The sequence below is a fragment of the Pseudochaenichthys georgianus genome, chromosome 12 (genome assembly GCF_902827115.2).
Source record: "Pseudochaenichthys georgianus chromosome 12, fPseGeo1.2, whole genome shotgun sequence".
Lineage (NCBI taxonomy): Eukaryota > Metazoa > Chordata > Actinopteri > Perciformes > Channichthyidae > Pseudochaenichthys > Pseudochaenichthys georgianus.
The window spans coordinates 28728260-28742560 of NC_047514.1; the positions used below are offsets into that span (position 1 = coordinate 28728260).

General features: G+C 42.2%; 1 protein-coding gene across 6 annotated transcripts in view; it reads right to left on the reverse strand.

The window, feature by feature from the left end:
• The window catches only part of sptan1 (spectrin alpha, non-erythrocytic 1), a 53763-nt gene extending 39965 nt beyond the window's left edge, over positions 1–13798 (reverse strand). For 5 of the 6 annotated variants that reach the window (XM_034095549.2, XM_034095548.2, XM_034095547.2 and 2 more), the window contains exons 1-5: positions 13699–13798; positions 3595–3834; positions 3332–3457; positions 2265–2405; positions 345–625 (exon numbers count right to left, since the gene is read on the reverse strand). In XM_034095549.2, the coding sequence (XP_033951440.1) occupies positions 345–625; positions 2265–2405; positions 3332–3457; positions 3595–3831 (785 nt within the window). In that variant the 5' untranslated portion in view covers positions 3832–3834; positions 13699–13798. Of the gene's footprint in view, positions 1–344; positions 626–2264; positions 2406–3331; positions 3458–3594; positions 3835–10095; positions 10244–13698 lie in introns of those variants that run through there. The other variant, XM_034095545.2, reaches the window with a different exon arrangement.
• Positions 13799–14301: the final 503 nt, after the last annotated feature.

The window sequence follows — 14301 nt, forward strand, 5'->3', positions numbered from 1 at the left end:
TTGTTGCCGGTGAGTGTTTGACTTGTACTGTCCTCCGCCCTCGCTATATGGCTGGCAGACTGAGCGGTGACAAGCTCATTCATACACAATGTGAGAGCAAGTGGAGCTCATAGTACAATCAAATGTATAGTAGCACAAACATATAATGACTCCATGCTAGTTTGTCGTGCTTCGTCGGTGATAAGTTGTTAACATATCGTTGTCATAGAAATAGTGAAAGAGCGCTGAGAAGGTTTTTTTAATGAAAAGCTGGGAGCGGGCGTTCCCCAGCGCCGTGCCAGCGCCTTCCTGCCAGAAAGCACGGGCCCTCAGTGTCCACATTGGATCAGGCCCATATCGCTCACCTGTTGAAGCGCTGCACCTCAGCCGCCCCGAACAGCCGGCCCTGCCTCTGCTGGGCCAGGCCCTTCAGGCGCTGCCAGGCGGCGTTCACCTCGTCCTGCTTGCGGACGATGAGCTCCGCCTCAGGATGGGCCTCCTGTATCAGCTTGGCTGCCAGCTGGTTCACCTCGTTCACACGCTCCTCGTGCGCAGCCAGGTCGGTCTGAAACTCCTCAAACTTCTTCTGCAAGAGTTCCACATGCTCCAGGTCCTGGCCCAGCTCCTCCGAGGTGGCCATGGTCTCCTACAGGTGGAAGAGGAAGAGCTTTCTTCTAATACATGTAATTAAGTTTTACAAATAAAGATCATTAAAAGGTTCTTAGCATTCAGGCCTTTTCTTTCAGTTAAAGATACCATACATTTTAGGACTTTCAGCAGCAACCCTGTTTTTAAATCATTACTTATTACATGGTTTAGTTGAATAGTCGATTCTGATTGGTCAATTCAGAACACATGACACGTTGTTAACCCAGAACAGACAGACCGCTGTCAAGCACTTATTGACCGTTGTTAAGGACGCTCACATCTGCACAAAGAAGTCTGTTCGATTTAACTGTTTACAGTCAGGTAGAAAAGCAAACTGCATGCAGTTTGCTTTTCTACCTGACAAGACAAGAGCGACAAGAAAACAGTGGAGAAGTAACGGGGCAGAAACCCTCCTTTTTACGCAGCGGTCCAGACAGAGACATCAGACGGCGACACACATTCAGTGTGCAGTTCCTTTGGCATCAGGGCAGGGATATCTAGATACTCTCCAAGGTCTGACATCATGAAGTGTGCTACTTTTAAAGCAAGCAGCGATGTTTTCAAATCTGTAATCAAAGAGGTCCGCAAAAACGCTATCGAAGCAGTTCCTGCTATTTTTCTTAGCGGATGCATGTACATTTAAATCAATACAACTATTTTTTAAATCAATAAAATCATTTTCTAAATCCATAAAAGCATTTAAATTAATGTTGGGAGTCATGTCGTTACTTTGTTGAGGATGTGGCCGTGTGTGATAAGCGGGATAATGTGCTCATTGCACAATGTGCCTTCATGCCGATCTAGATCCCTCCGCTTGGCGTCGGGCTCCTGATCAGCTGTCGGTGTTCTTTACCCCTTAATGACCGCGCCGCTGCACATTATCCCTTACATATTATCCCATACATGTTATCCCTTACATATTATTTACAAGGAAAGTAAAGGTTGTTTCAAATCCGAAAGGAGCCACATAGCGAACATTTCTGACAGAATGTAAAAGGCCTTCACTGGATGATCTCCTCGTCATTGCTCTCGCATTCAAAAGACGTGAGCAAACTTTTCTTTACTATTCAATGGTCATTCCAAAGTTCCCTCTTGTTGCCAAACAAAACAGTTTTCCACTAAACAGGACAATGAGGTGGTCCCATTATTCTCAACTCATAATACCAGGCCCCAACCACGTTTCATTGAAGTGGCTCAACAGTGTTTCTGAGCGGAGAAAAGGTTGCTTGGTCTCCTGACCAACATATTGTAATGTTTGTTAGTTTGACTGTTAAAAGCTAAACGTGCTGGGTTGACCCTCACTAGGTAGATGTGCACCCCTTTACCATTCATGAACATGAACATTCAATGAGGATAATGAAAAGGGGAGGTTTTCCATTCATACGGCTCCCTTCTTTTCAAACCTTTATTACATCCTGTAACTGCAAGTCTATTTCATTGTAACTGGTGAAATTGTCTAAACTATCTTCTAAATAAAGAATTGCTAAAAAGTGTTTATTTTATTCCACGAGAAAGCTAGAGAAGAATACTGAAAGACTTGAATTGAAAATGTGTAAGAATGCCCCGAAACAAGGACATGTATGAAAGATGTGTACATTCTAGTCGTGGTGAAAAAAGGTTTCCATTGACAATCTGACCTTGTCACTGATCCAGTCCAGGGCGTCCTCACACTCACGCAGGTACTGGACCAGCTTCTGGGCCTGCAGGAGGCGCGTGCCCTTCTCCTTGGTCCTCATCAGCAGGAGGTCCCAGAGGCGATGCAGCTCCTCCAGGCGAGTCTAGTGACCAGGAGGGAAGGGAAGAGGTTTTCAAAAAGTATTTGCAAAGGGGAAATATGAAATGTGAAAATAAGTAGAAAAAGCACCAATATGAAACACAGTACATGCAATACAATGTAAAAGTCCATTTCCTAACAACAGAGGACAGGAAGGGAAAGCTTTCAGCAAGAGCTGGAAGAGTTTTCACAGCACTCAAGAGTCACGCCGGGTCCACACAGCTCAACACCTACTTGTATATACTCTCCCATAACCACACTTGTAACTATGGGCCTCTGTTGTGTCCGGTAAGGCGTGTAGGACTACATCAGATGGAGCAGGTTACAGTGGGCAGCGTGTTCAGAAAACATGCATGAGATTTAGGCTCGCCGACGCAGCCAGTGTTGTTGTTGACAATAAGGTCAATAAACCATTAAGATTCAAACTAAGGACAACAAGAACAGTGCTGACATATTTACTTCAAACAAGCAAGCAGTTAATGCTGCTGCATAAGTGCAACTCTTTGTTTTTTAACAGTTTCACTTGTGCAGTCATTTTCTTTATCATATTAAATATAAATGTAATAGCATCACATTTCCATCCAACTGTTTAGTTTATGCATTTTTTTATGCATTTATAAAAACATGTTCAATTAAGATGAACAGAGTCTGCACGCCCACTTTTCATGTCAACATAAACACGTAGATATAGCTCCAGCCTATGGTCAACACAGGGAGCAGGTGATGGGTGATGTTCCCGCTGCAGGGACACGGAGGACAATATCAAACACTGCTGCGATTGGGCACAAACAGTTAAATATGCACTACTAGATTTAAAAGTTAGTGTTTGAGTGTTTGCCTCGGACAGACTGCTTCTCTGTGCCATGTTCATGTTGTTCTGACACTCTGCTGACACTAGAGTGAACACATGGCGGTCAGTGTGTGCCTTACTCGGATGGTCTCAGAGGAGAAGTGGCCCTCTGTGATCATCAGGTTCCCAGTGTCGTCCAGTTTGATGATGGCCCCCGCGTTCGCCTGGACTTCAGCCTCAAAGGCCTGATGTTTCTGCAGCTTACCCTGTGAAACAGAAAATACATTTCGATATGAAACACAAAGGCTAACCTTTACTGTGATTGAAGCATTCTGGGACGGATCCAACGGCAAGTAAACATCTACGGTTTAGAAAGTGTCTACAGAGGAAGCAGTCGGCTCACCTGCAGGTTGGAGGGGTCCTTGTAGTTCTCATCAGAGGCGATCTGCAGCTTCTCTTGGATCCACTTCTCCAGCTCATCGGCGTCGCGGCGGAAGAACTGGAAGCGGTAAGAGTCCTCCAGCTTGGTGCGCCGCATGATGGACAGCTCTTTGAAGCGGCGGTAGCGGTCCAGCACCTGCTGCCGGCGCTCCTGGATGTCATCGGCTGTCTCCAGCACTTTGGCCCCTGCGGTGTCCATTTTCTGGAAACACAACATAAAAGCACTCATTAGTCATGCAAAATAAAATAAACATGTAAAGTATAAAGGTATAAGCTGCACATTAGTCTTGCAACATTCTCTTGCACTATTTTATTTCTACCCTTTTTATTGTTTTTTTATTTCCTTTATTGTGTTATGTCATGTATTCATGTTGCATTGCCATTACTACACTGGAGCTACTGTGATTATGACAATAAAGCCTTTGAATCTTTGAATCTTGAATCTATAAAGATGAACACATCAGCCCCGTTGAACAGCCTATCATGCAGCCTATACAACACATGAGGGGCAGAGCTTTACTCTGTGTGTTGCAACTTGCAATGCATATATATTTATTGCACTTGACGCACACACATGACGTAATTTCCACTGGGGACATGTCCCCCGCTCTTTTCGATACCCCGTTTGTGTGTCCCCACTTTACAAATATGTTTATTATTTTTTTTTACCGCAAGCCGTCATCGCCACGGAGGAGCACAGCCTCTGTGAGCGAGCGAGACAGACAGACAGACAGAGAGAGAGCACACCTTTATCTATTGAATATAGATAAAGTAAGAAGTCATTCCAATGTGTACAATAGTACAGTAAAAAAACAGTTTAAAAGGGGAGTGATTAGTAAAATATGCATAAAGAAAAAGAAAGAATGCTAACTAGGTAACATAAGATAAGAATAAACCAGTTTAAATGAGTTGTTATTGGTTGTGATCATATTCTAAAGATGTTTGGATTATTGAAAAGTGTACAGCTCCCTTTCATCTGAGTGTTGAGAGCTGTATCCATACATTCATTGTGTACTCAAAGTGCACCAGATTGATGCATTTCACTTCAACATTTAAAAACACATCTTCCCGGGGGAGCATGCCCCCGGACCCCCCTAGAGGAGGTGAGGCCCACCCCCAAATAAAGCAAGTTAAAATAATTAAATTGCATTGCAAAACATGTTCTTTTAGTAAACACTGAAAACGGGTCCCACAGACCCAAACAGCACACAAAGGTTAAAGGTCAGCATATAATAATGTTAAAATGTGCTAAATATATACACTGCAAAAAACAAAAAAAAAGAGGAGTAAAAGTAGCTCACGACTTGTTTTATTTTGTGAAAGTAGCCCTCACCCTAAAAAAGGTTGGTGACCCCTGACTTAGACTAAAGTGAACTATCTAAACACTGAGAGAGTTCTTTAGTTCACTGAGTCTCTCAGTCTGACAGGAGAGGACTCCACTTTGTTGTTGAAAAAACTCCTTATATCCTTTAGCGTAGCTCGCTAGCACCAGAAGCTAACAACTACGATCTCCGGTACCGGTGCGCGCTCTCTCTCTCACACAAAATGGCCACACACACACACACACACACACACACACACACACACACACACACACACACACACACACACACACACACACACACACACACACACACACACACACACACACACACACACACACACACCCACACACACACACACACACACACACACACACACACACACACACACACACACACACACCACACACACACACACACACACACACACACACACACACACACACACACACACACACACACACACACACACACCTTTAATGAAACACAGAGACCCAGACGTAATAGTACTGTATCATATTATTTTCGAATCAATCATTTTTCAAATTATGATTTTCTTTTTTTTTTTAATAACCATTTTTCCTCCTGGTGTCTCGCGTCCTTCCTGTCATGCCTCTGCGTCGCCCAGGGGGGGCGCACCCCCCACTTTGAGAACCACTGCTATACAGTAATATGGCACTTCTTTGTGGTGCTAAATTGAAAAAAGTGAATGCATTATTTATGATATAAATGTCTAAGAAATGTGGGCTTCCCTTGAAGAAACTCAATTCTCACTTTTACCAGTTTTACAGTTCACACTTGTTTTTAAATATCATACCATCATAGATGCTACCCAGCTGAAGACAATCTTGCACAATAACGCTCATTAAACCCCACAAAAATCAATATACAATGGGACAGGAACTTGGCTTGGAAATATACGGCAGGATATAAAGACTATTTGCCAAAACAAAAATCCCTCATCCTGTCTCAAGCTGAGCGACCAAACAGCACAAACAGTCAAATGTCAAAGAGGGATGGGGTGGAATTCCACATGCATGCGGACAGTTTCTAGGCTACACTACACAATGGGATCGCTGCAGTCAGCTTCTCTGTCCACTGTGCCTGTGGCCCCATGGTCAGTAGGACTGTGGCTCATTTGAGCTTGCAACCTTGTTAAAACATGACAAATGAGATTTAACACGGGCATTCAAACCAGCTTCATTTCCTAGAATGGTGGAATTCATTATTTGTTTCTGTGCCAGACCGCACCCTCCGAAAGACAGACACAAAGAGGAAACTAGAGAGATATTGATCTGTCTATCCAAACCAAGGTCAACCGGACCAGAGAACAATAGTTGATGTCCAAGCTGAGTGCAGGGTGGCCTAAATGTAAATGAATGTGGGTTTTTGTCGATGTTGCAGATTAGACAAAAAGCAAAGGATGGATGATAGTGTCCTGGTCCATGTTTACACTCAATGGGACGATTAGTGCTGTCAGCAGTGCAGTTGCTTTTTTAACTAGAGGCACCATTAGCTTCCTGACAACACACACAGAAAGACACAAAATAGCACCACTGAATACACTGTAAGCCGATGAGTGGCATCAACCCACTGCCCGAAAAACTGACAGTCCAGAATTTTAGACAGCACCCCTCCCCCAACTCCTGACTTGCCCCAGTTCACAGAGAGCTTAAATGTTCAGAGTGATTTAACTGACCTCAACCTTATTCTGCAAAGTGATGTCACCTAAAGGGGACACACAAATGCTACAGACCACCTCCAACTTAAACATCAAAAGGTTTCGCATCCTTGTAAGATTTCACTGGTGTGATCTCTCCCACCTTCTAACTCCTGCAAAATGACCCATTTGATGTTTACTACCAAGTTGAAACAAGAAGCATATAAGTAGCAACGGTAACAACAAACAAAACTCTCAAAAACAAAGGAAGAAGACCTGGCCTTGGCCTGACTGACACAATCAGCGAAAAGACAAGAATATTAAGCAACTTCCATAAAGGTGAGACTGTGGGTGTTTCTCAATGTCGAGTAAGGCTGCTCCAGAGCCACTATTTCAAGCATACTACGTCATCGAGTGCCGCCGGCCGAAGTACTGTTCCAATGTCCTACCAATCCTACCGAGCCCGGCGTACTTCGTTTGGAGAACTTTCGAGGCTGCACATGTGTAGACTCCACGGTCTTAAAATCCCCACAATGCTTTGCGCACGGACCAATTTCCCAAAATCTGTAGCGGGAAAATGTAAGGTGGGGCCTCTCATATGACGCACACCTGCACACTTGCTCGCCTGTTCCACTCTTCGTTTTCCGAAATGTACATAATATAAATAATAAAAAAAATCCAATAAATACATGTGCGGAGGCGATTCACAATCAGACCAGCTGTAGAGGAGACCCTCTCAGCAAAACACACCTTTAGCACACACACGTAGCGATGGCACTGTCGTATACATTGAATTATTCCATTTGATCATATGTAATTAACTTAGGCACCCCTCCCAACAAAAAGGAAATAACAATACAAATATTCATAACTCATATTCTCATACCTGAGTAATTTTGAATATTCTATTAATCGTTCCCATCCCTAATTTCAACACTTACTTATATTATCAGATGAACAAATCATTATGCTTTACCTTTAAAATGATTTAAAGCTGAAATAAATGTGTTACAATGAACTTTCCAGAGAAACCTATTTGTGTGGTTGGACGGTGACTGACGCACCTAACATGGTTTGGTTTTTCATGTTCTGCCATTTATTTGCTTTGTGTGTTTAAATGATGGTTCTGTTGGAACTGCCTAGAAGGTCCTTTCAAAGCAGAACTTACACAAACAGTGTAGCATTAACAGAAGTTATTGAGAAGTGACTCTCACATTACAACATTTTAGACAAATATAAATGAAGTTCAATTAAGTCAGAGAGTAATCGAAATTAACTTTAATGACCTAAATTAAAATATTTAAAATATTCTAGCATGAGAACCGCTCTCTGACAGCTCTATAAAGAGCGCTGTAACTGCTGATAACGCCTCCTCACATGTTGTATGAATAGATAACAGCGTTCCCCCTTCACCTCACTGCTCCACTGCGGGGGTTTCTACTCTCTTGAGAAAACACCCACACACACACCATCATATCAATATCAGCCAGCAGTCCTGATGGTTTCTATCCCATTAATGGAGGTAGTAGTCATATAAAGCTACTTCCCTTTCTCCAATCTCTTATGAATAAAACATATGGCATATTTGGAATGTAAAGCTGGGTTGTAACTTGCTCAGCAAAGCAGCATGTGACTTTCATCACCACCCTGACAAAGTCCAATTTGAAAAAGGCAGCCAGCACAAACTGGTTGCAGCTTCAACCACCTCTCCGTTAGGGAATTCATATGAGGGAGAAAAAGCAGACCTTTAATGAAAGAATATCCTATGTTGTATGCAGATCTATATCAGTACTCCTTCAACTCACTTGGTAACCAGAGCTGTAGCTGAAACAATAACGTAAGGAATTCGAGCAACTGGATATAACTGGATAGAAGTCTTGTATTACTGTGTGCTCTTCTTTAATTATGCTCTGTAAGGTGTCCTTGAGTTTTGAAAGGCGCCCATAAATAAAATGCATTATTATTATTATTATAACTGCTCCGCCTGCCTAGCCACATTAAAGCATTAACAACATGGGCCTGCAAGGATCGTAAATGAAGGGTAATGGTTGATCAATTAAAGGTGGGGTAGGTCATTTTGGAGAAACCAGCTCGAGTGCGCTAGAATTTGAAAATACACACACGAACGCGCACGTGACCAATGAGGGCACGAGATAAGTTTGTGCACAGATGGAAGGCTGACAGGCAGGTAGGCCATCCAGTTACTTTAGCCGGGCCGGCTCAGATGATTGGTCGTGCTTTTTACAGTACCACGGCTTCCACAGATGACGTGTTTTTATGGATTTATTGTCAAAGCACTTCAGATATTCATTGCTATCGGGATGTTAAGAGCATTCCATGGAATATAACAAGCGTTTCTGAAGTGAATGACCTCCCCTACCTTTAACTCCATAAAAATGACTGTCCAAAACATATTATAGGAAGCCTTTAACAAGGGCTATGTGCTTTCCTTCCTGGACTAAACAAAAATCTGAACCCTTACAACGTATATACAGCAAATTGCTAATGATGCAAAACACGCATTAGGATTATTATCGACGGTAGAATTCAAAGGGTTGACCCGAAATAGATTTGAGCTGAACTCCAGTTCGAATACATTTTTACTTCAGAAATAAAAAGGAGCTTGTGAGCCGAGTACAGAATGTGTGAAGTAATCTTGAGCGTTATTGCATGAAGAAGGCTACACCCCGCCGTTAGACCCTGTCTCTGATAACACTGCAACCTTTCCAGCAGACTAATTCATGGCTTTGGCTCATTATATTATCATTAACAAGAGGTCCACAGAGGAGCGATGAAGTCATTCACTTCAACTCCCAGTTACCATGGTGAACCATCTGCGTAGTCCAGGTCATACTGACGTCAGGCTGGGAGGATGGAAGCTAAAGGAATTTGCAGGAAATGGGAGAGTCTCATGAGAGCCGGCAAGCTCATTTCCTTTACTGTGGAGCAGAGGTGGAAGGATGAAGACGATGACATGACAGCAACAATACGGCCTTTCCTTTTCAAACCAACTGCAAGTGTTAACGCCCCATCTGAAATTCACTTCATATGGAATATACCGTAAAAAGCTTATATAAAACAACACTGTTAAGACCAATTCTGAGCTTCTATCCTGTCAGTCAGTCAGTCAAACTCATCTTTCAATAATACTCCTGATGGGCTGATAACTAGCAGGTCGTTTTGAAATGCATGAAGTCAAATGACCCTTTCATTTTCATGTAAAATATCACACAACAAGACATACAGTAACAACATACTTAGGTCTATGGAATAGAGTGTATGATGTTGGAGTTATTCAGCAACACTTCAGGATAGTCCTGGCTCATTATTATTTAAGGCCAAATGACGAATACATGTACAATTCCGATCAACAGCCACTTACTAACACCTCATGACATTCAAATGAATTTAAATAGGCCGTACTAACAAATCAGCATTGATAGTTTGACAGGATGAAAACAAGAAACCAAATCATACCCACATCAGAACGGCTGGTGAGGATCCTCAGGTTTTCTTGTATCTGGGCTGATCAGAAGGCTACATCTGTGACGGAGTCTGCAGCAATGTGAACCTCTGCTGTAGCTCCATAACAGAGTGATGATGACCAAAAGGCAGACTCATCCACTCCGCAGCAGACAGACGCAATGCACCTGCAGTGACTATGCTGTACTGAAGAGCACGCCGAGATGCAGCCCAGCCCATGCGCATCTCTCTGCTCTGTACCCTGCCCCCCCCTCCAGCTCTCTCCCATCACTTGACTCAGCAAAACAGCATGACCACTGCCCAACACGGTTTAACTTAGAAAAGACACACAGGCCCACACAGGCCCACAAAACACTGCGTGAGACGAATATGGATGATCCCTTGAGTTAAGGTAAAGGTTGGTGTTGATGATCTATGGAAGGCTACACTGTGTAGGGCAGAGGTTGCGCTAGACTTTTTCGCTGTCCGGACAGGATTGTAACATTTCCGTCAAAATCCATTATTACCCGTCAGCCTGTACACAACTCTGCTGGGGGGGGAGGGGGAGCACGCTTATGAACTGTCAACGGGGGACTGTTAGCGCCGTGATATGTATGCCCATTGTACCTCGCGGGATCGCGCACAGCGTAAAGCAAATACTCACAGTTCTGTTTGGCAAAGTTAGGTTTGGAAACTGTATAATTTCCTTTTGGGCGGGCGGGCATAACACCGGAAAAAAAAATCCGTCATAGATGGAAAATATTCGGTTAACGCGGCCTCTGGTGTAGGGTCTAACATTGATTGCACAATCAGTACAAAGCTATCAGCAGTAAGTAGTCAGAGTAGGAAGATGCTTTTACAGGAAGCATTATGTTTGAAGTTCATCGTGATAATGTTTCGGAAGTCAATACAATCAATGAGAACTGTACATTTGAGAAAGAAAACAACCAGACCCTCCCATACAAGCAGAGTCTCCAAATGTCTGGACAGGAGTTAGCAGCAGCACTAGAATACCAGGGGTTAGCAGCAGCACTAGAATACCAGGAGTTAGCAGCAGCACTAGAATACCAGGAGTTAGCAACAAAACAGACAGCCAGAGGGAGAGGGCTATTTTTCATTTGGGTCATGGTCACCATGGAGTTATAATGAAAAACGATGTACTGGTTGAGTTTGGTGAGGAGAAATATGTAGGTTTTGATTCTCTGTAGCACAGCCCATGGCATATAGCAACATCTACTTAGCTGGGTTCAAATGCTGCACGTTATCAATATTACTCAGAATGTCGAAGGTGGGTGACAAATGACTGCAGAGCTGACCATGCAGAAACAACTGAGCCAATCCTCCTCAAATGGATTCCTAACATTATTACATTCAATACTAAAGGTCGACTTTGCATCGCATGCAACCCCAGATCACCGTTTTCATTTCCTGTTGCCCAAGTCCAGTTTTTAGGCCAAAAATGAAAAATAAGACAATAATGTAAAAGGAAACAAAGCCCCATTATGAGTCGCAGCTGTACAATGAAGAATTATTTTTTCATGACATGTAATCAACTATATTACAATCTTGCATTACTTGTATTACAATCTTGTATTACAATCCAATTAAAATGGGGCAGTGTAGCATCAGTTGCCCTGGGGATATCTGGGAAGTATTTTAGGTGGTGCTGTCCTATTTTACCTCCACGTTTCTGTATCACAGCATCATTAGGGCAGGCTCCAGCGCCTAGGCCTATTTATAGTCTGATAAGAGAATTTAAGCCGGGAAAAAACAGCTCATTAATGAATAGCTAGATCAGTCCTGTTATCTGTACTTGTTGTCATTTAACATTTCTCTGCCATTGGGCTTCCTGGATTAGAATGTGATGTAACAGCCAAATAACATGTAGGCTAAGTCATGAAGCAGTGCGGTGACTACAGTCATCACTGAATGGACAACAACAAGCTGTAATCACAAAGCAACTCTCTGAGCCAAGGACATGGCCTAGGCCCACAGAATATACCTCACTCAACTATTAAAACACAACTTTTCAATGTATTTTTTGTGAACAACATTTTATGAACACTGTTAGAAATGCCACATTTCTAGACAATAACATTGAACCCATTTACATTATTTGAATATGTATATGAAATAGCACACGCATAAGCTTGGGAACTCAAAAACAATGTTTACATAGTATAATTAGATTCAAAACAATGTGATTCCGTTCAGTCCCACGCTGCTTAATCCTTATCTTGAATACTGCTGCTTCCAATCTGAATTCTATTTCCAAGTGGAGGCCAGTTGGTATGTGAAGCATGTGGCACCACCCTGACAGAGCCAGTTGTCTGGACAGTCAGCTGCAGAGGTTTGAAAAGGCTTCTCCACTTGATCACAAGCCGGCACACAACCGTATATATGCAAACTAATCATCTTTATGTAAAGTGCATTTTGAAATACCAGTGTTTCCATAGGCACGGTCAACTCCATAAACACTGCCAGCTACTGAAAGTGGTGGAAAGTAACTCAGTACATGTACTCATATATTCTACTTAAGTACTTTTCTGACATATTTTACATTTAAAAAAGGTACTTCAGACTTCCAAACCACTATATTTTAGAGCCGTTTTGTCTACTTGTATTCCACTACATGTATTCTATACTCACAGTTACTAGCTACTTTGTACTCACATGATATGATGATGGTATAATGAAGTACTGTGCTATTCATCTACATAGTGACTGATACATCATCTGAGTAGTTCTTTCAACACAGGTTACTGACAATGCACAATCAAAGTGTCTCATAAACGGTTGATGCATTAGATAATATGCTCCAACCAATGTGTGTGTTATTACCATAGTGTCAATATAAAGGGTATTACAGTGTGACAGCTGGGCCGTGTCCGAAACTCTTTGCTCTGGGCGGCTCCCTTCAGACATGGCCGACAAGCTAATGCAGCAACCTACATAACTTCGCCATTTGTAATCCAATTGTATTTCATTCATTCATCCATCCATCCATTCAAACCCCACAATCAACAGACTGGGATTGAACACCTATTACATGAGTATTGTTTTATAAATGTTGGTTAGTGAAAATGTCACAAACGTCATCAGACTATCTAACGGTAGCTGATAAAGCCAGCAGCTCCTGACAAACCCTCGGGTTATGTCCGCTGAGGTGAACATTTGTAATGCCTGATGCCATATACCAGCCTTTTCCTATTTTTAAAAGGACATTTTCAAAACGGAAAATAGCCTTCTAATTGTGCAGGCTGTCTTTAAACACGTAGCCCTATTCAACGCAGTATGTTAGATTCCAATGCAGGCAATATCGTTTATTATAATGGCTAACATAAACATTAAGATAGCTAATCTTAAACTCAGACAGCATTAGAGACAGCCTTAGAAGGTCGTATATCGCAATTTTACCTACCTTACTGTAATAAACATTCAACAATAGAAATGCTTGCAGCTAGCTAAACTTAGCCACCGAGCTAACGAACCCGTAGCAGCCAGAGAACACAAATTCGATTAACAAAACAGGGTAACGGTCCTTAGAAAAGCACACTCTCAAATGTACAATGAGTCTGATTCTAAATGACTAATTTCAAGAGCATGCAAACATATTTCATACCTCGGTTTGTTCGAAAGAGCTTTCGAAGTGGTTGTCCGGGCGGAACGACGAAGAAGATGCGAGACTGCTCTCCGGGATGGGTGTTTTTTCTCAACCAAACGTGACGTAATTCTCTGCAGCTGTACGGAAACAAACGAAAAATACCGAACGCAAGCTCTCAGACCCGAACATGCTCAACGCGTAGAATCTGTTGTTACTGCATTTGCTTCAAATAAACCAAACATTTCTTAGTGCTACGAAAATAAGTATAACAAAAAATTATTATTATAATTATTTTTTCTTTAAATGTTCAGCAAGTATGGGGGATTTGAAACAAATCAGTGATTGTTGAATGTTCAGAACGTTAAGCTGTAGGGTTGGTTTACATTTTTAGACCATATAGAATACATTATTAATTACTAGACATACTTATTTCAAAACTGAACAGAAATATATTTGTAAGAAAACATTAGATAAGGCACGACATATTATTGGAGAGAGACCTGAGTGTTCATTTAATTCTGAAACATTGTGTTTTTATTCCTTACGCCTCAGCTATTTCCTTAAGGCAGAATGCACTAACATAACGCTTTCTTTCTGCAGCCATCTGTGAGGGAATCAGCT